General features: G+C 41.3%; 1 protein-coding gene across 6 annotated transcripts in view; it reads right to left on the reverse strand.

The window, feature by feature from the left end:
• Mapk10 (mitogen-activated protein kinase 10) overlaps nucleotides 1-21759 on the reverse strand; it is a 303886-nt gene that overhangs the window by 50735 nt on the left and 231392 nt on the right. For all 6 annotated transcript variants that reach the window (XM_041641951.1, XM_041641950.1, XM_041641955.1 and 3 more), the window contains 2 exons: nucleotides 21310-21381; nucleotides 3589-3771 (listed from right to left, as the gene is read on the reverse strand). In XM_041641951.1, coding sequence (XP_041497885.1) covers nucleotides 3589-3771; nucleotides 21310-21381 — 255 coding nt within the window. The remainder of the gene's footprint in view (nucleotides 1-3588; nucleotides 3772-21309; nucleotides 21382-21759) is intronic.

The raw sequence follows: 21759 nt of genomic DNA on the forward strand, positions 1-21759 counted from the left end.
ATCTCCATATGATATACAAGGCAGCAAGGTGAATTGTGTGGCTGGGTAGGGTGACATACATGTGACCGTGTCCCTGTGTGTGCAGTCTCACCAGCACATATGTGATGGTGCACCTACGTGAATGTCAGAGCACAGCCTTGGGTACTGTTCTTCAAGCACTATTGAACCTCTTTTATTTCTTTTGAGAAAGCATGGAATTTTGACTGACTGCCTCCACCTCCTCGACACTGGGATGACCAAGGCATACACAACTCAGTTTTTATGACATGGGTTCTGGGAATCCAACTCAGGTCCATACACTTGCACACAAGCATTTTTCACCTACTGAGCTGAAGGCCCAGGCCTGAGGCCAATTTAATTTTTGGTCTCTAAAGCATGTGAAATTTTACATGAAGTACTTTCTTAACAAGAATAAGTAATACTTAATATTATCTTAATAATATCTTAAGCCAATATTATTACTCAAATATTCTCAAAATTTTAACAGTAAAATTACTCATTATGTTCCAAACACATAGTAAAACTTTCAATTCAAGAGAGAAAAACCTCAGCTCACTTAGGAATTTGTAATATTTCTTTTCTAATCAATGAGGGTGTCTAATAGTAAATGACATAAATATTGGAACTAAGTATGCTGATGTACAGGATAGTGTAGGAATTGGGAGACTTTTGCATATCCACAGATTTAGAGCTTTGGTACTTTTATTCTCTCTTTGAAGACATCAGATGCATTCTATAACAGATTCAAGAGTTTGTTTGTAGTGTAATAAAATGTTTACATGTAAAATGTTTACAACATCAATTGTTTGTTATTAAGGGTTCAGATTAAGGCAACTGGGTTAAAGGTAAGAATTTAGTGATAGCATATTTAAATAAACAACATAAAAAGTTAGGAAATAGCCATTCTCATAGGCTACCACTGTGATTTCTCCCACTGTCTACTTTGGATGCAATTCAACTGTCTGACATTCTTTTTTACTTAACTTTGCTAACACAACAGCTAAGATGTAGGAAACTATTCTCACCTATATATCTTTGACTATTTCCTTTGGTTTTTATATTAATATGAAAGTTTAATCATTAAAGGATATTTTATGTCTATTGGAAATTTTTTTTCTGATGAATACTGTTTTCTTAATTGATTAGCATTCTTTTCAAAGAAAACTTTGAAGTTCACAAGAATCCCAGAAGTGCACGAAGACTTACATACTAATTCAGATTTTAAGATTATTTTATGACCCACGTTCTAATAGCCTTTGTTAAAAGGTCTTTTTGATTTGAAGCTGATTTTATCCTCAGATTCATGTGTCCTGCAGACACCAGAGTCTGCTCTAAAGACCATCTGTATTTCTGGTCTTAGAAAGGGCACGGGATGGGAAGGGAGTGACCTCTGCCAGCACCAGAGCATCTACCAGAAGCCATTGCCAGCACCATATGTGGTAAACAAAGAGAATGTTTCCAATGCCATGGCTTTCAACTTGCAAACATGCTGCTTTCCCAGAGTCACCACGAATTTTCCCTTGATCATTTGCATATTGTGATACTTCATTAGAGTTGCCCAGCCTTGTATTAGAATCATAACTATATTAAATAGCTAATAATTTACAAAACAATATAACTAAACTCTTATGAAGTTGGATTTACATCACGAAGCATGCTATTGTTAAGAGTTTGCTGTCATGGGTTCCTTTTTCCCTGTTGGCCTGTCAACTATCAGATTGAGAGGGCAAGGGGCAGTAGCAGTGACAGAAAGCTTTGTATACAGCCCATGAACACAAAAGGAGACAGTCCTCTGGGAGACAGACTTCAGTGAATCAGCTCAACTTTATTCCAGTTGGGGGAGTCTGGGGACAAGCCCTCATTTGCATTAAGAGACATGCTCCATCACAAGGTTTTGTATGTGACAGTAGGGTCCTATCAAAATAGCTAAGTGCCATGTGGGTCTTCAGGGGAAGTGTGTTTGCAGGGAAGTGTGTCAAGGGTCACTGTTGAGATAACTCAGGCATCCTGGGTAAGGCTGGGTAGAGAGCAGGAAGCTCTGCTGGGGAGGGAGGCAGTTTTCCTGGTGCTGAGCGAAGAGAAAGTCACCAGGCTAGGGTAGACTGTGACCTCCACCATCCAGCAGTGTCCTCCACCAGCTTGCCTGCAAGCATTTGTACTACGGGTAAATAGCTTGAATAGCTCAGTGCGAATCTTGCTGTCTCCACAGGGTTAGACCATCCGTGTCTTCACAGGGTTGCTTCTGTCTGCTCTGATGGTTTGTATAAGAATGTTCTCTATAGGCCCACATATCTGATGCTGAGTCCTCAGAAGTAGCACTACTTGAGAAGGATTAGGAGGTGTGGCTTTGTTGGAAGAAGTAGGGGTAGAAGGTCAAGCCAGGTCCTATATGCCTTTCCTCTTCCTGACGCCTATGGGTCCAGATATAGCACTCTCACCTACCCCTCCAGCACGGTGTCCGTCTGCATGCGGCCATACTTTCTGCCATGAGGATAATGGACTGAACCTCTAGAACTATTAATCAGCCCCAATTAAATGTTTTCTTTTATAGGCGTTGTCATGGTCACGATGTCTCTGCACAGCTATAGAACAGTCTACCACCATACCACCCTGAAGGTGCCCGATCTCGTCTGCTCTCGGCAGCTAAGCATGGTCGGGCCTGGTTAGTACTTGGATGGGAGAACAGTGACTGAAATTCCTACTATCCTGATTAGCATTCCGAAGGCATTCATGCTGAAATATCCTTTAGGCAGTTCGTTCTCTGCATGGGTAGTGTTGGCAGCTTTGGAAATGTCACCCAGAGACTATGTTGCACGAAGACGTAGACCATCTCAAATCCCTCACGAATAAATCTGGAAGTGATAATGAGATCCCGAACAGCAAAGCACTGCATTTTAATTCCTCTGTTCCATCGACGTTTATCTCGGTTATTTAAATTAAACCTATACATCAAACCCATAGATAATTGCCTGCTCTGCACACTTGGGGTACACCCCCGCAAGCATGCATCTACGTTGTGTTTTGATAGTATTATGTGTGGCAGTTATTAACTAGAGTCTGTTGAAAATGCTTAACAAAACATTAAGTCAATTAAACCTCTCCTAAATTCTTTACCATCATTAAAAAAAAAAAAATCAGTAGTTAGCTGGTTGTCCAGCAGCAAGTGAAGGCACAGAGGCAGAATCTGACTCCAGACAGACAGAAGGGACCAGACTTGAAAAGAAAGAAACGTGGGGGTAAAATCTAATCTATTACTCTGTAATTGAGAAATGGTGGTCAAACACTCCATAAAATATAAAGGTACCAAAGCACCTATGTCTATATCTACATGAATTTACAGATAAAGATCTGTGTTAAAAAATTTTTTCTAGGAAATAAAAAAAGATTGAAGATATGTTTTCAAAGTAAAATACACTGACCTTTTAAATGTACATTTCAAAAAATTGGTTTCAAGATTCTAAATAACCCAGATAAAAGAGTTAACCAAGACAGATTATTGTCGGAATCACCTCCTCTTGCATCAATGCCTGTCAAGGGAAGACCTAACAGGTGCCTTTCTGTGGCTGGCAAGCTGGGCCTGGTGCTCACCTTTAAGTTTATTGTGCTCGGAGTCCGCTGGGAAGAGGGAATCAGGAAAGAGCTTTGGGAAGGTGAGTCCTGCATACTTGGGCCGATTCTCCACGTAGTTTCTGACTGTAGGCTGCAATTTCTTCATGAATTCTGGACACGGAGTTCCTAGTTGCTCAATGACTTTGTTCCACTGGTCAATATCTGGGGAGGAAATGGTTAAGGGAAAAGAAGTGCAGACCCGAGCAGTCACCTGTCACTGGGGCTGAGCCCTTCAGCATGGCTGGAATTTCACTAAGCAACACAGGACAAAGGGTGAAATCAAAGCTGACAGCCTGCCCATGAACGCTCTTGGAATTATAAGTCAATTTTTGGAAATTGTATGCTTTTAGAGAACTACTATTATTTAACAGAAGCAGAAATGGGAAGTGGTCTCTGCTTTATAAAAATAAAAATATTATTCAAATATAACATAGCAAAGTAGCACTTATATAATCGTGATTATGGTAAAATATACAAGGATAAATCGCAAGACATTCTCTCTTGTTTGTAAGAATTCAAAGATTCAAATAATACACGAAAAACACCTTAATAAAATAAAATTTTAATAATCATGTGATTTAGAATTAAAATTATCTCATTTCATTATAGGATTTTATCCTAAGGTTACCTCAGTCATTTTTATTTTTAGAATAGTAAGCATACAAATACTTTAAATAATATTTATTTATGTTTTCCCTAAATTGCCTTTAAGATATTTTTGTTCCTTTTCTAAAAATGAGGAAATCTCATTGACAATGTTTTCTGCATATAATCATCACATCTGGGGTCATCGTGCTAACATTGTTTGCCCGTGTATATTTGTGGGATACATTGCAAAGTTTTGATGCTCATATACATTTGTGAACTGCTCAAGTGTCTGTCTTTTCAAATTTGTATTATGCATTCATGACATTTATATCTTTTTCTGGAAGGCTGTGTGAAACATGTAGGACTTTTGTGTCACCTGCAGCCAGCCTGTCTACTGTTGTCCCTCTGTCTGTCACTGTCACTCTCTACAGTCACTGTCTGTCACAGTCCCTCTGTCTGTCACTGTCCCTCTGTCTGTCACGGTCCCTCTGTCTGTCATGGTCACTCTCTATATTCACTGTCACAGTCCCTCTGTCTGTCACAGTCCCTCTGTCTGTCACGGTCCCTCTGTCTGTCACTGTCCCTCTGTCTGTCATGGTCCCTCTGTCTGTCACGGTCCCTCTGTCTGTCACTGTCCCTCTGTCTGTCACGGTCCCTCTGTCTGTCACTGTCCCTCTGTCTGTCACGGTCCCTCTGTCTGTCACGGTCCCTCTGTCTACCTGTAATTAGCCTTGAGTGATCAATGCACAGCCCTTCCCTACACCCCTCCCAACCTCTTGTAACTGAGTGGTTCAGATTTTCTTCTCATTTCTCATTAGTGTCTGATGTGTCAGACCTTCGAGAATGATAGACAGGGCAGGCTCTAAAGTATCCGCTAAAAGCAGCTGATTTCAAACAGGATTGAGTCTTGCAGATTTGCACTAATTCCATCTCCAGCTACCTTTATTCTTGTACAACCCCATCCTTTCGCTGTCATTTCCTTCCTACTACAGTAACATGAGGCCCGTCAAAGACCTTTAACAAAATGCTAACTAATTAAGGTTTGTAAGGCCCTTCCTTTTTGCTATTCAAGAGTTGAACCAAAAAGTCTGGCCTGGTAAAAGAAGAAACCGTATTTAACATAAATATAAACTGCAAATGGTAGGCAGGCATTCAAACAAAGATAAAAGCAACTTAACTGCAAATTTCTACCTCCCTTACAACCTGGATGAATAACAGTTGTTATAATAGAAACTACAAATTGCCGTGGCCTGTCTGGAAATGGGATGCAGCTGGAAGGGTGGAGGTGCGTTCCCTAGCATGGAAAGAGCAAGAATGAACCAAGTACAAACGTCAGTGAAACTCCATTGGCCATTGTGGGTGTCACAGAGTACAGATGGGAACGGAAATAAAGAAATTCACTATGCAGGATTGCTTAGTCACTCTCCTGCAAAAACTCATGCTATAGTCTATGGCTATAGATAACATATAAGTAGACAGGATAGATGATAGGTAGTTAGGTAGTTAGGGAAATAGATACATGACAGACAGACAGACAGACAGATGGGTGGATGACAGATCTCAGTACTTAGAACAGTGTTCATGGAGTTTAAAGCTCAGTTATCACTGTAAACATGAAAACGGACTTTCTCTACTGTGACTGAGTTACCACGCCATGCCAGGCTATCATTGACTCATGACTCAACCTTGCTCTGAATTCTAAAGAGTAAGGATTAATGCCATGTTTAAAGGAGGCCAAAAGTTTCTAGATTTTCTACAAAGAAGTCATTTTAACAAGTTTGATAAAATATCATCAACCCATTATTTTATTCTAATTTCGTTCAACTAGAGTCATGAAAATATTCAATAAAAACCTCCAACACAGAACTGTGTCTTTTAATTTATTTGTTGATGTTTCTTTGCAGGATTTTTTTGTAGCTCTGTTCAGCTTCAGACTTGTAGAGTGGCTCTCAAGCCCGACACCCTTTCTGTCTCTTCCTGGTAAGTGCTGGGATTCTAAGTGGCCGTACCCTGCCCATAACTTAGTGCATCCAAAGAAGCAGCCCTCAGACAATTCTATGGGATTTTTGATAAAAAATTTAAGGCGAGTCACATATCCTGGAATTCAAAAAATAATTTGAGTCTCTAACAGCACTGGGCAAGCTTTCCTACCCGAGAGCATTTTTAAATGAATCATCATTCAGGACCTAGAGAAACCAGAACAATCAAGGCTGTGTCAGTGAGGTTGTTAAACAGTCTTGCAACAAATTCTGGGCGCAACCCTCTTTAAGACAGAGTGCCTTCGCTCAATACACTCCTTTCAAGCCCTTTCCTTCTACAAATGTCTCGGTGTCTGGACAAGGAGGATGTGTTTTCCTCGCGTTCAAGTCAGTGTTTGTGAAGAAAACAGGCGTCTGGAGCTAATGTGATAGGAGGAGCTGACTCGCGTTGGTCTGAAGTTCGTGATGTGATTTACCAGGGGCCGTGTCCCTCCCAGAGCATCTTCAGTGTGCTTGTCTCGGTTTTTACCAGGGACGTGTCCTCTGGTACCTCGAGGCCTTTGCTACCTCGATTTGTACTTTTAAATATAAAAGAATGTACTGGTATAAGATAATGGCATCATATGGTGTATCCTTTATAAATTAATTGTTAATATCATTTGATGAAGGCACAGTGTTGAGGCATTTGTATGCTATGCAGAAGAAGGAAGTGAATACTCTAGTCTCATCCTGCACAGCAAATGAAGAGTAGTAAATGTGTGTACTTCTATATCAGATCTGTCATTTCAGAAAATGCCACCCTGAGATAAATTATCTAAGGCCTTGGATATTAACGGGAAAATGACACTTAATAAAAATTATGACAGCAAATTTCCTCATCTAATTCTAAATTCACTGCAGATTAAATAGAGTGGCATTGCAAATCCTTTGCTCTTGGGAGTAAATGAGATCCTTTGCAAAGGTGACTGGTCGTTACTAAGGACTTTCCTGAGTGGTACCATCCTAGGGAAATGAAGCAGAGTACACTTAAGGGATGAGGGATGAGCCGCTGGAGCCACAAGGCTGCCAGCTTTTCTGGCAGGCTGAGAACTCAGACTCTAAGTGCTACTTAGTGTCCCAGATTGGAGAACTTTCTAAGGCACATTCCCTGATGAATGGACTGATGTAAAATACCTTCTGCTTTCTGGTTATTTGGGTCATAATTGTGAATGAAATGTATGCTCTGACATTTCTGCCTTCAGAAGACGCTTAAAGAGCTTTCTGGGAGCCGGGGAGTGGTGGTGCATGCCTTTACTCCCAGTACTCAGGAGGCAGAAGCAGGCAAATCTCTGTGAGTTCAAGGCCAGCCTGGTCTACAGAGCTAGTTCTGGACAGGGAAATTCTGTCTCAAAAAGCCAAAAAAAAAAAAAAAAAAAAAAAAAAAAAGCTCTCTGGGGATTTTTCCCTGCCATGCAGTTTGAATTACTCTTTTGTTTTCTTCTGTCTTTGATTATTCTGTTACTACACATAGTGTTTCTAGAGTTGATATTGACATGCCTAATGATTTACTATCTTAGACCCGCTATTCAGAAGTGAGTGTGAAAATGCTAAAGCCTCCATTAGCAACTTCAAAACCCCCAACATTTCTCTCCCAATTCTTTGCTCATCTACTAAAGAAGGCATTGCCACCTGCGATATCTATCCTGGAAAGTTCCAGAAGATGCCATTTTATCTCTAACTAGCCACTGCATAGGCGTGGTGTCGGGTATGGCTTGGTGGCTTTGGTTCAGCTCTGGAGGACAGAATGTCAGCTGATACGGTCTCCAAGAGAAGTGAAATGAAGGGAGAACCCATGTGCTGTGAATTCAGTATCATGCTATGAAACCATGTTCACACACTCAAATATTCACACTGTTGAAAACTTACAAAAACTCCCTGCAACCCCAACACACACCACTTAATTTAGGGTTCAAAGGCTTAGGTCTGCGCTGGTTATCACAGAGACAAAAGGGTGATAACTGCTACCCAGTAGTCCTGCAGCTGCATTTACGGAAATACTAACCAGGAATATTCCAACACTCTCCAGTGAGTTACTAAACCACTATGAGAAGGCTTGCCTGTGCTTCTGAGTTCATGGTACAGGACATAATGTAGGACCCAGCCATGACAAGCTCAACAGAGGCCTGAGTCTCAGTAGTTTACCCTGGTTCCAAGAAAGACTACAAACTGAGACCACCCAAGCATCACCCAGGAACAGACCCTCCAAAGGAAATTCCTAATGTTCCAACCATCGTAGATAGGACCACCTGCCAGCACACATGCATTGCTTTTCACCAGGACACCCCTAGAGAAATGTCAGCCACTCAGGGGTCCTGAACCTTAGAAATCCCTCACCCCCATCTTTGCTACTACAAAACCCTGACTCCCAACTGAACTCGGGCCTCTCTGCCTACACCACACAAAAAGACCGAGTTTGCAAACTTATGTCAGAATAAAGGCTCTCTACTTTTACATACAGGACTCAGTCTCCTTGTTGGTTTTTGGGGGACTCTGTGATCTGGGCACAACACGTAACAGGTTCCAATTCTTGAAAAGATCACCCAATAGCTCTCAGTCACAGCACACTTACCAGGCCAATTCTCTGGAAATAAGTCAGAGAAAGGAAAAGTCCTAGGCTTTCTCTCTTTCACACGCCACTATCTTGAAAATGGGGATGCGACCATCAGGACTCCTGAGCTCCTGTGGAGGGAAGACTGGTCCAGAGGAGGAAGAGAACAGAGGCTGCATTGTCCATGAGGCCAGCCGAGGACAGTACAGGCGGCTCCCTCACACCATACAGTGAGCCCAGGTGTTTAGTAACTATATCTCTCCATAATAAAATTCAATCTTGAAAGCACTTTTACATATGAGGACACTGATAAGATCAGGGTAGACACACACAAACAGACACACACACTCACACACACACGATCGTCTCCTATAATGTTGGTGGTGTTTGAGTTGTTTTATTCCTCTAAAAACATTTTAGTTTGGACCCGGGGATGCAGCTCAGGGGTAAATGATTTGCATAGTGTGTGCGAGGCTTTGTACGGGGAGAACACAGTTTTTAGCTGTGTTACTTTTCATTTGGGAATATTTTTTCTGTCTCAAAAATAATTTTCTGATAACATAAAACATGAAGAAATGTTTAAAACACAGTTCTTTAACAGCACATTCCTTAGGAGTGAACACAGGAGGTAGTATGGTCAGCCAGGGCGGACAATCTTGAGCCTGACACAGTGGCTCCGTGAGGATGGACCTCTGGGGCCTGCTGTCAGACATGCGATGCTTGTGGTTTTCACTATCACTGTTTTTTCTTATAAATCTATTATTGTGACCGCTCTTTACAAATCAAAAGCAGACAAGAGTTACATTTTCTAAAGTGTATTAATATACGTGGCAGAAGCAACATTTTTTAAGCTACTGGAGCTTCACCTCCTAGACTCGTCATCTGGACAGGCTCTTTAGGAGACAGTTCTTAACCTCCCCTGGCAGCATTCATTCTCTAATGTGAATGGCAGAGTCCTCCGGGTGCAGCGTTCTGGCTTCACAAACAAAGGTCTATCTTATCTGCATGTGGTTGCAGGTTTGGCATCCATATTTAGAGGCGAGGAAGCTCAAAGCCCCATTCACATTTGTGACATCATTAAGGCCAATAGTTTCACTGACCACACTGACTCTATCTAAGCTATGCGCCAGGACACTGTGCTCCATCCTGGGACACTTCTCTGGAAGGCCACATTCATTTCTGGGTGTGACTGTGTACGCCGTATTGTTAACAGGGGACAATCAAATTTCTGTGAGGTCAGGAAAACAAAGGTAGGGCAACAGTTCAAGTGGAGAGCTTACCTAGTGTGCACAGGCCCTGGGTCAATCCCTCGCACCATATAAACCATGCAATGTGGGGCATACCTGTGAGCTGAGCCCTTGGGAAGTAGAAACAGGAGGATCAGATGTCCATGCAGAATTTGAACTGAACAATGAGTTCAAGGCCAGCCTGGGTTACACGTGACCCTGTTGAAAAGTTCATGCCAAATGACATTGGTAAAGATTTTTATATTTAAACTTAAGGAGGAAGACAATCTCCAGCTTCCAGCCTAGCATAACAATTGTATCAAATAAATATCAAATGTTAAGCCCTGAAAGCATACATACAAGTAACATTATACAGACTACTGCAGGTTGTATGGATGTATTTAGGTGTGTGTGTGTGTGTGTGTGTGTGTGTGTGTGTATGGTGTATATGTAACAACAATTAATAAAAAGGGACCATGAATTTGAACAAGAGCAAAAAGTGGTTCATGGAAGAGTTTAAAGGAAGGAAAGGGAAAAGGAAAATGATGTAATTATACTATAATCTCAAAAATAAAATAATTAAAAATTATAGAAAAAAGACTTCTCCCTGGTTTCCCTGGTACTGGAGTTATGGACAGTTGTGGGTGCTGGGAACGGGACCAGCGTTCTCTGCAAGAGCAGCCAGTGCTCTTAGCCTCTGAGCCATCTATTCCACCTCTGAAGCTAAACTCCTATTGGTCTGTACAGAGTTAAAAACATTAAGATGGAATGAGAGTTATTTATATATATTTTAAAAATCTATCCACGAAATAGTTACAACTTTAAGAACTATTGGCTATCTGGTTTCCAAACTTCCCGCTAAAGACAGGATGTTGTATTCTTTGTCATGTAAAGAGCATGAAAGTTTGATTAAAGTCCCATTTTCTGTGTGACTATATCCAAATGATGTGCGCAGCTGATATGGAAGGGCTTGTAGAAATCATTTGAGGATGTGTTTACTGACTTTTAAAACAGTATGACTTTATAATGTATTGAACAGGTCGTATCCGAAGGATTCATCATCTCCGGCTCCATTTTAAAGCCCCTCTTTAATAGATTTCAGTGTCATTTTTCCTCCTCAAACAGCTTATCTCTGATAAGGAATACCTACTAAGGTAAATAGCACATCCTGCACCTGAAAGGCAAACTCCATCACAGTCAGTAGTTATAACATGCATCTAAAAGACTAAAAATACACCAATGTGCTTGAACAGGTAACTGGTTCCCCCATGAAATTTATGGGTTTGTCTCAAGATACTCAGAAAAAAAAAATCAAGATCAAAGCCTCACATTAGGTCTGCATGGTGTGATCTTGGGACACCACGGTGGACTTAAGAATTGTCCACTGGGGGTTTTGACATTCAGGTTAAACAGTGAGGCGGAAGCTGCTTCTCCCAAGGAAGGATTTTAATAATCCCGGGCTGTGTTCGCTAACCCATTGGGGAATCTCGCAGTGTGCCACAATCGGCTGTGGAACTGTCAGTCTAGCCTTCAGGTGGCAGACATTGCTTTAATCTGCAGTAATTCAACTCAAATGAATTTCTGGAAGAACAAAGACCATACTGACTAACTCAAATTTATTCCCAAACATTAAGAAAAAAGTAGCTGACTCATGGGGAATGAAAGAAATTCTAGTTTTTGGTTCTTTTTGGAAATATGAAATAGCCTTATTTTGAGCAAGTGCAATATATCTTCAAAACAATTAACAATGGCACTAATTTATAAACACCATTTAATAAGATGCATTAGTAGAAACAGAATAGCAATATAGGCAGAAAGATTTTTAAAATCAGAGTGTCATGTTTTAAGGTCAGAGAAAAGAATTTTAGCGAAAATGGAAACAAACAGCTTATCCTTTTATGTATTGGTGGTGTTTTACATGCTGTGTATTCAGTATAGGTGTATGTGCATGTGGGGGGGGTATACACACATGTGCATATGTGGGTGCCCCTGTGTGCATACGTGTGTGGCTAAAGGTAGGTGTTCCTGTCTTTCTTTGATCACTCTCTAACACTTGTGAATTTCTGAATTGTTCTCTTTTTTTACTTTTTGGGTTTTTTTTTTTTGAGAAAGGATTTTTCTGTGTAGCACCTGCCCTGGAACTCACTCCGTAGATCAGGCTGGAATCAAACTCACAGAGATCCACCTGCCTCTGCCTCCTGAGTGCTGGGATTAAAGGCGTGTGTCACCACCGCCACCCTTTAAACTTAAAGAAAATATGTATGGAGTTATGTTATACTATACACATATGTGTGGAACTGTGTATGAAATACACACACACACTTTGTTATCCATGGAGATGGAAGGGTGTTAAAAACTTAAAGCCAGTGTATAATCCCATGATGTTATTAATCAGATTAATTAGATATTAGCCCATAATTAGAGACTCAGATCTGCTTTCAAACAGTGAGCACCTCTGTTCAGTTTTCCCCTTACAACGATGAGGACGGAACATTGTCAAAAGTGATCAAACACAGTGGTCATTTCACCTACAGAAGCGGGTGGGTGGGCTGTTGCTAGGAGCTGCCAGCCACATGTCTGCCCTGGGCCCTCTGGACTCCTATCCATCAGTTTCTACTTCAGAGAGGGTTACTTTTACTCCTCTAAGTGATTTAAATGACTTCTCCAGATGTGTTTATCTAGTCACTGTTAATCAGTGAGGCTTTAAATATTGCTAGTTAATAATCTGAGAAGATAAGAGCAGGTTTGGAGAAACCACTCTTCCTATAAATGAAGTCAACGAGACAGGCTGTTTGAAGAGAGGCTGATGAGGGAGGAAATGAGATGTGCGGTGTGTCCTCTGGGCCTGTGTTTTAAACCAATCTCACCTGTGGCTGAGCTAAGCGCTCCACGCTAAGGGAGTGTTAATTTCCTATGATTTAAAAACGATAAAGCTCCAGTGTGAACACTGGCTCGGTCATTTATTATCTAGCTACATATGTGTCTTCATTTTTGAATCTCTGTCAACAGAACAGTACAACAGTCTCGGAATCGGACAGAGCTGAAGTAAGGCAGAGCTTTCAACGCGAGGCTGAGCCTCCCCTATCTCATGCTGTCCCATCCGTGGAAGGTCTTTCTGGGAGACAAGCTCATTCTACCATGAAGCGAGCTGGAAAATACTTGACATTTGATCTCACAGAAGCTCTCTGAGGGCCACGGAGATCTTCAGCAGTCTTACATTGGAAATGCAAAAGGAATCAGGTGAGAAGCCTGCACAGAGACCCGCGGCCCCAGGGAAGGATACGGTCAGTGCCAGGAAACAGCACTGTGCCTTTGACCATCTCTCCCATGATGCACCCTACCGACCACATGTCAACTGGAAACAAAGATGAAATGAATATAAACAAGAACACGGAAATAGATCCATACATAAATAAAACATCAAGGCCACTCACACCATAGACTCATTGTCTGAACTTCCCTGACTGAGGCAGAGGCTGGTCCCTGACCAAGGGGGCTCTGAGGTAGAAGCGGACTCACACAAAATGCCCAGCCCTTTCTGCTGCATAGTGGAACCAACAAAGCCATCTGAAGCTACTGGTGTCTGGTTATATTACTTTGCAATTATAATTCAATGCTTTCTCTCACTTCTGATTTAAAAGATCTAATTTGTATTCATCTGCTGGAATCTGAGTGATTTGTATTGAAAATTATCCCAGGCTGTGTTAATATGGGAGGCACGTGAATCAATTTCATTTTTATTCTTTTATGTGCTATCTCTGAAAAAGGAGAGGAAGAAAAGCTAGCAGCTAGCATCCCAAAGGAAAATTTCTTTTATAAAAGGCATTTATGCTTGTTTATAAATATGAATAAGTTTGCAGAAGCAGAAATGCCTGTTGGAGGACGAGTGTTTTGGAATATGAGGGCTCCATCATTGAATCCCATCAAAGGAGCAGTTTCTCAGCTGGAAGTCTCGTCAGCTCCCATAAATAAATATGGGCTTTTGTAGTGCAGAACGCGCTGGCTATTCAAACGCGACTGTTCAACACGAAGTAAGGAAGATTAGAGAGCAAACGCTTCTGAGGCTGAACATCAAAGGGAACCTGGAACGTCAGGGTCAATTACAGTGGTCTCCTGCTACTGCGAGTTATCATCCAGAACTGAGACCGGGAAGGCAGGCAAGGACACAGGGAGGGAAGGATGCGGAAGGGCGAGGAAAAAGGAAAACACCCTCCCTCGTGGGGCTGCACCCACTTACTCTTAGGGAAAGTCAGAGACAAGCAAGCAGACACTGAAAGGAACAGAATGGGGGGAAGTGGAGCAAACCGGGGAGGGGTGGGACAGCAGCACCTCATGGCTTCGCTCCACTGGGGCTTCAAATTACATGTAGTAATTTGGCAGAGTCCTGAAGGAGGTCCCTGGAGATTCTTTCCATTGTGAAATCTCACTGGGGCGAAACCCAAGGTGTCCATTGCTTAGTTCCTAAACCCAGAGGAGCGTATGTGTTTGCTTTCATTTCAGGAAAACACAGCCATGCAAGTTATCAGGGAAAGACAGCAAATGGTTGTGTGTCCATCATGATGAGTTAGCAGCATCCGGTAATCACAGCCTCACAAGAGGCTGCTGCGCTCAGAATCTTTGAGGAAAGAAAGGGAAAAAAAGGAACAGCTCTGGGAAAGTGTTTTATTTTTAAATTGCTCAAGTATTTTTATCACTCTGTCCCAAAGTGACCCGTCTATGTGTGGTGTGTGTGATGTGAGTGCAGGTGTCTCTAGTGTGTGGATTTATCTATACACTATAACTGTGGTGAGTATACTGTGTGTGTAGCATGTATGTGGAATGTGTGTGGAGTGTGTGGATGTATCTATACACTATAACTGTGGTGAGTATACTGTGTGTATCTATACACTATAACTGTGGTGAGTATACTGTGTGTATCTATACACTATAACTGTGGTGAGTATACTGTGTGTGTAGCATGTATGTGGAATGTGTGTGTAGTTTGCACATTCCTGAGTATATATAATGTCAGAGTGCGAACGTCTGTGACCTGTGTAGTGTGTGTTTGTAGTATTGTCATGTGTATGTGCAGTATGTTTGTATAACCTGTGTAAGTGTGTGAGTGTGTGTGGCACAGGAGGGTTAAAGAAGACAGGCAGGTAATTAAAGCAAAGCCGTGTGATCTCCTGCATGTCTGTAAATGTTTGGAAAAGGCTTCCTGCCAAAGAGTTATCTAGACTTTGTTGTATCTGTTTCTCTTTCCCATATGGGGGTGGTTTCTACAGTCTCTCTGGAAGATATGTCTATAGGCCCCTCTGACAGATATGCCTACAGCATCTCTGACAGATATGTCTACAGTCCCTCTGGAAGTTATATCTATAGTATCTCTAGCAGAGGATATGTCTACAGACCCCTGGAAGATATGTTTACAGTCCCTCTGGTAAATGGGAGGCCTACAGTCCCTCTGGCAGATATGTCTACACCCTTCTTCCTGCTTCAGACTATCTCCGCCACTTTACTGTCATGTGACCTTGACCAACTTCACCTCTCTAGATGTTACTTTTACCCTCTAAAATGTCAGTAATAAAAAGCATTTATTGTGTAGAATTTTAAAGATTTCCATACTGTATTTCTGGTAAATCCCTTTCCATGTTGCCTGGTGATAGTAAGTTTTCAATAAACTAGCTTTATATTGTCATATAACACATATGTACATTGTATCACATGTAGAAACTAGATACATAAAAAGATGTTTCTAGTTACATAATTTATATTCAAATACAATATATCTTTTTTATAGTTTTTGTTTGTTTAAAATGAGCAAAACTAACTGCCCACTAGGTGCCCACTTCACGGCTGTAGCCACTTAGAATGGAATACTACGTATCAAATCACCCTTGGCTCCGTAGGACGGCTCCTGGTCTCTAAGCCAACTCTCAACCTGTGAGTCAAGACTCCCTTGGGAGTTCAACGATCCTTTTACAAGAATCACATATCAGATAACTTGCATATCAGCTGTTTACATTACAATTCATAACAGTAGTAAAATTACAGTTATGAAGTAGCAACAAAAACAATTTTATGGTTGGGGTCACCACAACATGAGGAACTATATTAAAGGGTCCTAGCGTTAGGAAAGTGGAGAACCACTGCAATAAGCAATGACTATTTCCACATTAAAATAAAATCTGGGAATATGGGAGTGTGACGTAATGCTGGGTCACTTCTCTCCTAAAACTGACCAGTTTATCTTTTAGAATAAAATCTTGTGGCATTTTCAGAAATAATCCGTATACATCTATATGTATATGTGTATATAAATATATAGTCCATAATATCAGCCGTCAGTATGGGAACAAGGTTCCTATGTTGCTTTCCTCTCAATGGACAGTTATTGGCATAATAGCTAATATATTTCCAACTGGTATGAATCTCCATTCTCTCTGCATGTACCTGTGTGTGTGCATGTATGTGTGTGTGCCTGCTTGTGTACATCTGCATTGCACAGGCAGACTGCAAAAGTACTTGCGACTATCATACTCAGATAATGTGTTGCTTCATTTAAAAGAAACTTTGAGCATTTCCAGGTGTTGTTAAAATAGAGTCGTCAATTTTCCGAAACATCTGAAGTTTTTGACAGAAGCAAGCTGATTTTAAATTCTTACTTCTTCCTTTTAAACGCCATCTTCCATTTATCCTAAGGAGAGAAACCCTAATTTGTGTTTTCATGAGTTTTGCTTCTGTGTGTGTGTATATGTGTGTTCCTGTGTGTGTGTGTCTAAGTGTGGATGCTTTTGAGTGCATGTCTGTGTGTGTCTATTTATGTGTGCATGTCTGTTTGTATGTATGTGTGTCTGTATGTATGTGTGTGTGCATGTCTGTGTGTGTGTGTGTGCATGTCTCTGTGTGTGTTTTTCTCATGCTTTCTCTTTCTCAATTCTTCTCTGATTTTTCCAGGGTTTTTTGTTTGTTGTTTGTTTTCCTGTTGCTGTTGTACTGTTTTTGTTTCTTTGTTTGGCTGGTTTTGCCTATTTGTTTTCTAAACAGAGAGAAAAAGAAAGCATTGATTGGATGGGTGAAGAGGTGAGAAGGATCTGGGAGAAGATAAGAGAGAGGAAAAGGTGATCAGAATATATTGTATGAAAAAATATTTTCAATAGAAAAAAACCCAGACTTTAAAAAGGTTCATTAAAAGGCAAGGGATGCTGTGGGAGTCTCTGGGGTCCAGAGGACAGTGCAGGGGTACATTGGGAGTCTCTGGAATCTGGAGGACAGTGCAGGGGTGTACTGGGTGTCTCTGAAATCCAGAGAACAGTGCAAGGGTGCAGTGGAGTCTCTGGGGTCCAGAGGACAGTGCAGGGGTGCCGTGGGGTCTCTGGGGTCCAGAGGACAGTGCAGGGGTGCAGTGGAGTCTCTGGGGTCCAGAGAACTGTGCAGAGGTGCAGTGGGAGTCTCTGAAATCCAGAGAAGAGTTCAGGGGGTGCAGTGGAGTCTCTGGGACCCAGAAGACAGTGCTGCCAGGCTGAGGCTTGAGATGAGTGCACAGAGGGAGGGAGGGAGGGAGGGAGGGAGGGAGGGAGGGAGGGATGCACAGGGTTTTGGGAAAACCTCTAAAGGAGCAGCTTGAAGTTGCTTCACTATAAACTTCCTGGAAGAAACAAATTCACATGCAAGGCAGAAGGCCCTGTTCTCTGTACTCTGTAAACTGTGTGTGTGTGTGTGTGTGTGTGTGTGTGTGTGTGTATGAGGGAATTTATTTTCATCATAAAATTATAGTGAAAATTGAATGAGTTAATGCACAATAGAAAATGAGTTAGACACATTTAAATATTATAATAATTAACAAATTAATCAATGAAAAGCAAATAAGACTATTGTACACGAGTGTGTATATTCATGTGTACATGGGTGAGCAGGTGCATATGCCTATGTGTGAGCACACACAGGGAACCAAAGGACAATTGCAGGCAGCATTCCTCAGCCTCTACCCACCATTTGTTGAGACAGGGTCTCTCACTAGCCTGGAGTCTGCTCGATAAGCTAGACTGGCTGCCTGTGATCCCACGGATCTCCCTGAATTTATGTCCCTGGTGGCAGCACTACAGGAATGTCCAGCAATGTCTCGTCTCTTTGATGTGTTCTCACAACTGAACTCATGTTTCTGTGCATACAAGGCAAATACTTTACCAAATGAGCCCTGTCCCTGGCGCTCTGTGTTTTTTTATGTTTATAATTGCATATCTTTGCTAACATCCTCATTCACTAGTGAGTAAACTACCCTGTGATGGCATCAGGAAAACATCAAATACCCAGAAAAGTCCACAATGTTTCTTAAAACGTAAAGATAGATTAAGTGGGAAAAAAAGTCGTTGGTGAAACTTTGATAAGGTTTTTCTGATTTGTAAAGGCATTTTGATGTTTTTGCTTTACACACAGAAATAAAAGTCCTGTGAGAGGTAAGAAATAATATTGGATATAGACTATTGCATCATTTTCCAGTCAGAATAATTTGATTCTCTTATTAATATTAATTAATTTAAACATATTTTAATATTTTTAAGTAGCAGAGCCTACAGATGAACTAGTCAAAGTCTCAATTAACATATATTAAACTTCGATATTACTACCAACAAACCCTAGAACTATTTCAATTACACTAACATGTTGCCATGGCTGTTCTCTGAGGAAACCACCACATCCTTGTGCCTGACTTTGTAGTTTAGTGAGTCACCTCAATGGCCTGACCTTGCTCTAAGGACAGTACGAAATCCTTATCAGAAAGTGACAGTGTTGTAGCCTTGCATCACACAGGACCGTCAGCTTGGCTATCAAACACCTGTGTCCTGTGTAGTAACCATTCTCAATAAGGTACACAACACGCTACATTCTACACTCTCTGCATCAGAGACTAAACTGCGGTCACATGTGACAGGATGCAGATTTTATATACTGACTTTCGCACAGGTTTATTTCAGGTTTGAAAATTTTTCTAAAACAAATAAAAATAAAGGCAAAGCCCCGAAAGATTTTTTTTTTTTTGAAAATCAGAACATCAACAATGATGTGATTATCTCCATTTTGCTGAAGGATCAATTTAGATGTTCAAAGTTTCAGTTTATTCTAATTGTGTTAGCTGTTGAGTTTCAACGGTCAAGACAGAAGTGCAACCCTGAGAAGAAGTGGAGAGCTACATTACAGCTCACAGGGTGCCCTTGCCCTGTGGAAAAAGGGACCTGGAGCAGCCATGTCCCACACTGATGAGAAATCCTGGCCTGTCTGTCTTCATGGGTGGGCGACCCACAGAGGCTACAGCTCCACTCTGAGCAGTGATAGAAAGGTCTCTGTTTTTAATGTATGTTACTCCAAAGGCAAAAGCACAAGGAATAATTCCTGCTTGTGAGTAAGATCAGCACACTGACACGTGAATATGGATTATAATGTTGTTCAGCCGCAGCGGTTATGTAAATGGCCCCCAAACTACAGGTAATTGACGTGATGTAAAAAAAATTCTCAGATCACATGTGAAATGTGCCTATGGACAAAGGCACACAAGGCCAATAGTTATGTAAAATGGATTATAGACAGAAGGCTGTCACAGAGTTTCCTCCCTCTAGACCAGCACTGTCCAATAAGAAAGACAACAGCACCAAGTGCAAATTGTGCACACAGTTTAAAATGTGCTCATATTAACAATAAAAAAGAACAGGAAGGAACGGGTAAGATCAATTTTATCAATATATGTTTTACCCCAATACATTCAAAGTTCTGTCACTTAGCACGTATTCAATATGAGGTCATCACTGGTTCATTTCACAAGCTTTGTGTATCTTTAGATAGTGGTAAGCATTGTATTCATTCAGCGCTTGTAATTCAATCTCTAATTTCAAGTGCTGAGAAGTAATGCATTGTCCAGGGTCTTTACCACTGAAGGGCTAGAAGAGACCAGCACTTTGCGTTAATGCTGGGACTCAGCAAATATCACACCGATATCCAGCAGAAAGCATGAATGCCTGTTTGCTATTAGCTTCTTATCGAGTCATAAGTTTTGAACTGTAACCTTTCTTTGTATGTTGAAATGAAATTATAATCTTTCTTACATAATAAAGGAATTACTTAATAGAACTTTCTCAAATAAAATGAGTAATAATCTGCCATGTTTCTTATTGACAAAATCCAAAACCTCTTATTTAACAATTCTTATGAGCTAACACTGTATTGTTACTGAAGTTACCAGTTCGTGTCGACCATAATTGGCACTAGCATCCATCAGCAAGCTGTTGTGCGCTTGTCAAAGGATGTTCTCCTGTTAATATGTGAAGTTTATTTCCTACATGTCATAAACGCAAATGTGTCCTTTCACTAGGGAGTCAACCTCTGGTCACTGAAGAAATTCTTCTGCTTATGTAATGTTCATTTGTACACAGTCCTATAAGAAACTTAGCTGGAAAATCAATGCCCTAATCTTTATGTGTGCATGCTCAAGTGTGTAGGTGCAGGCAGAGGTCAGAGGTCATTGTCAGGTGTGGCCCCCCGTCACACTCCACCTTGGGTTTTCAGTCAGGAGACCTGAAGCTCTCTGATTGGCTAGGCTGGCTGGCAGGGAGGTCTGCCCCACCACTGCAGTTACAGAGGTGTGCTTCTGCACCTGGCTTTCACAAGCATGCTAGGGATTTGAACTCAGGTGCTCACTCCTGTGCAGTAGGCACTCCACCCACTGAGCCCCATAATAACCTATTTATCTACCAAAGTTCAACATCTCAAACTCAAGCAAATGAAGCCCTATTAAAGTCACCTGGCCTCTGTTCATTTGATTAATAATCAGAGTTTCTAAGGGTGAAGGTTCACGATTTACTGGGGTCATGCATGTTGCAGTGGCCTAGTAAAACCTGTCTTCGTACAGGTCCCTAGACTAAAGCTTGAATGTCAGGGAGAGTGAGTAGGGAAATCATACTCGAATGTTGTGGATCATAAATAGCATTAGAAAGAAAATGGGAAATGACTTGAAAATAGTGAATTCTTTTGCTAATTATGTTTTTGTTGTTGTTTTGTTTGTTTTTCATTTAGAGTCTGGTAGTATCCATTAATTCTGAGAAACAATGTTCCTATTTTGGCTTCTAGGAAAGAAAGTGGTTTAAGAAGAAAAAGTCTATTGGAAAATTAATTAGCAGAAGTTATTGTGGTAGGCGTCTGCAGGCTGGTGAGGGTATAGAAATCATCACTTCCTTGTGAGAAGCGCTCCACTTACCCAACTTCCTGCTTCTGTCTTTCCTCTGCTGGGAAAATCGTTATGAGTTTAAAGGGAGAGAAACGGAAACAGGTGAAGCCAAAGGTATAAGGATACAGTCCCTTCCGGGAAAGAGGATTTTGTGGCGGACCATTTCTCCCATGATGCATCCCACAGACCATATGTCCACTAGAACAGGAGAGAGGGCGTGAAGACAGAGGAGGAAAGCAAGGTTAACTGAGGTCACTGGCTCTGGGGACTGGAAGATAAGACTCTCACATTCCACCTAACGTGCCTGAATGTGAGTTAAAATCCACATTGTGTTATCACGCAGGCTCTACAGTGAGTGCTCAAATTCATGTGTAAAACAGAGGACTGTATGGATGCCCAAACTGCATCTTTACGGACAGGAGTTGGTGGTGTTCTGGACAGGAAAAGAACACTCACTAAACCAACAGTATCTCCAGGCAGGCGTCAACTAAAGGTCTTGGAGACGGGTTTGATAGCATTTGCTAGATTCATCCATGTAGGGTGACTGCGTTCACTTCCTGTTTTGTGCAGCTGTGT

The sequence above is a fragment of the Microtus oregoni genome, unplaced genomic scaffold (genome assembly GCF_018167655.1).
Source record: "Microtus oregoni isolate MIOR12 unplaced genomic scaffold, Mior012 000072F_ref0000427, whole genome shotgun sequence".
Taxonomy (NCBI): domain Eukaryota; kingdom Metazoa; phylum Chordata; class Mammalia; order Rodentia; family Cricetidae; genus Microtus; species Microtus oregoni.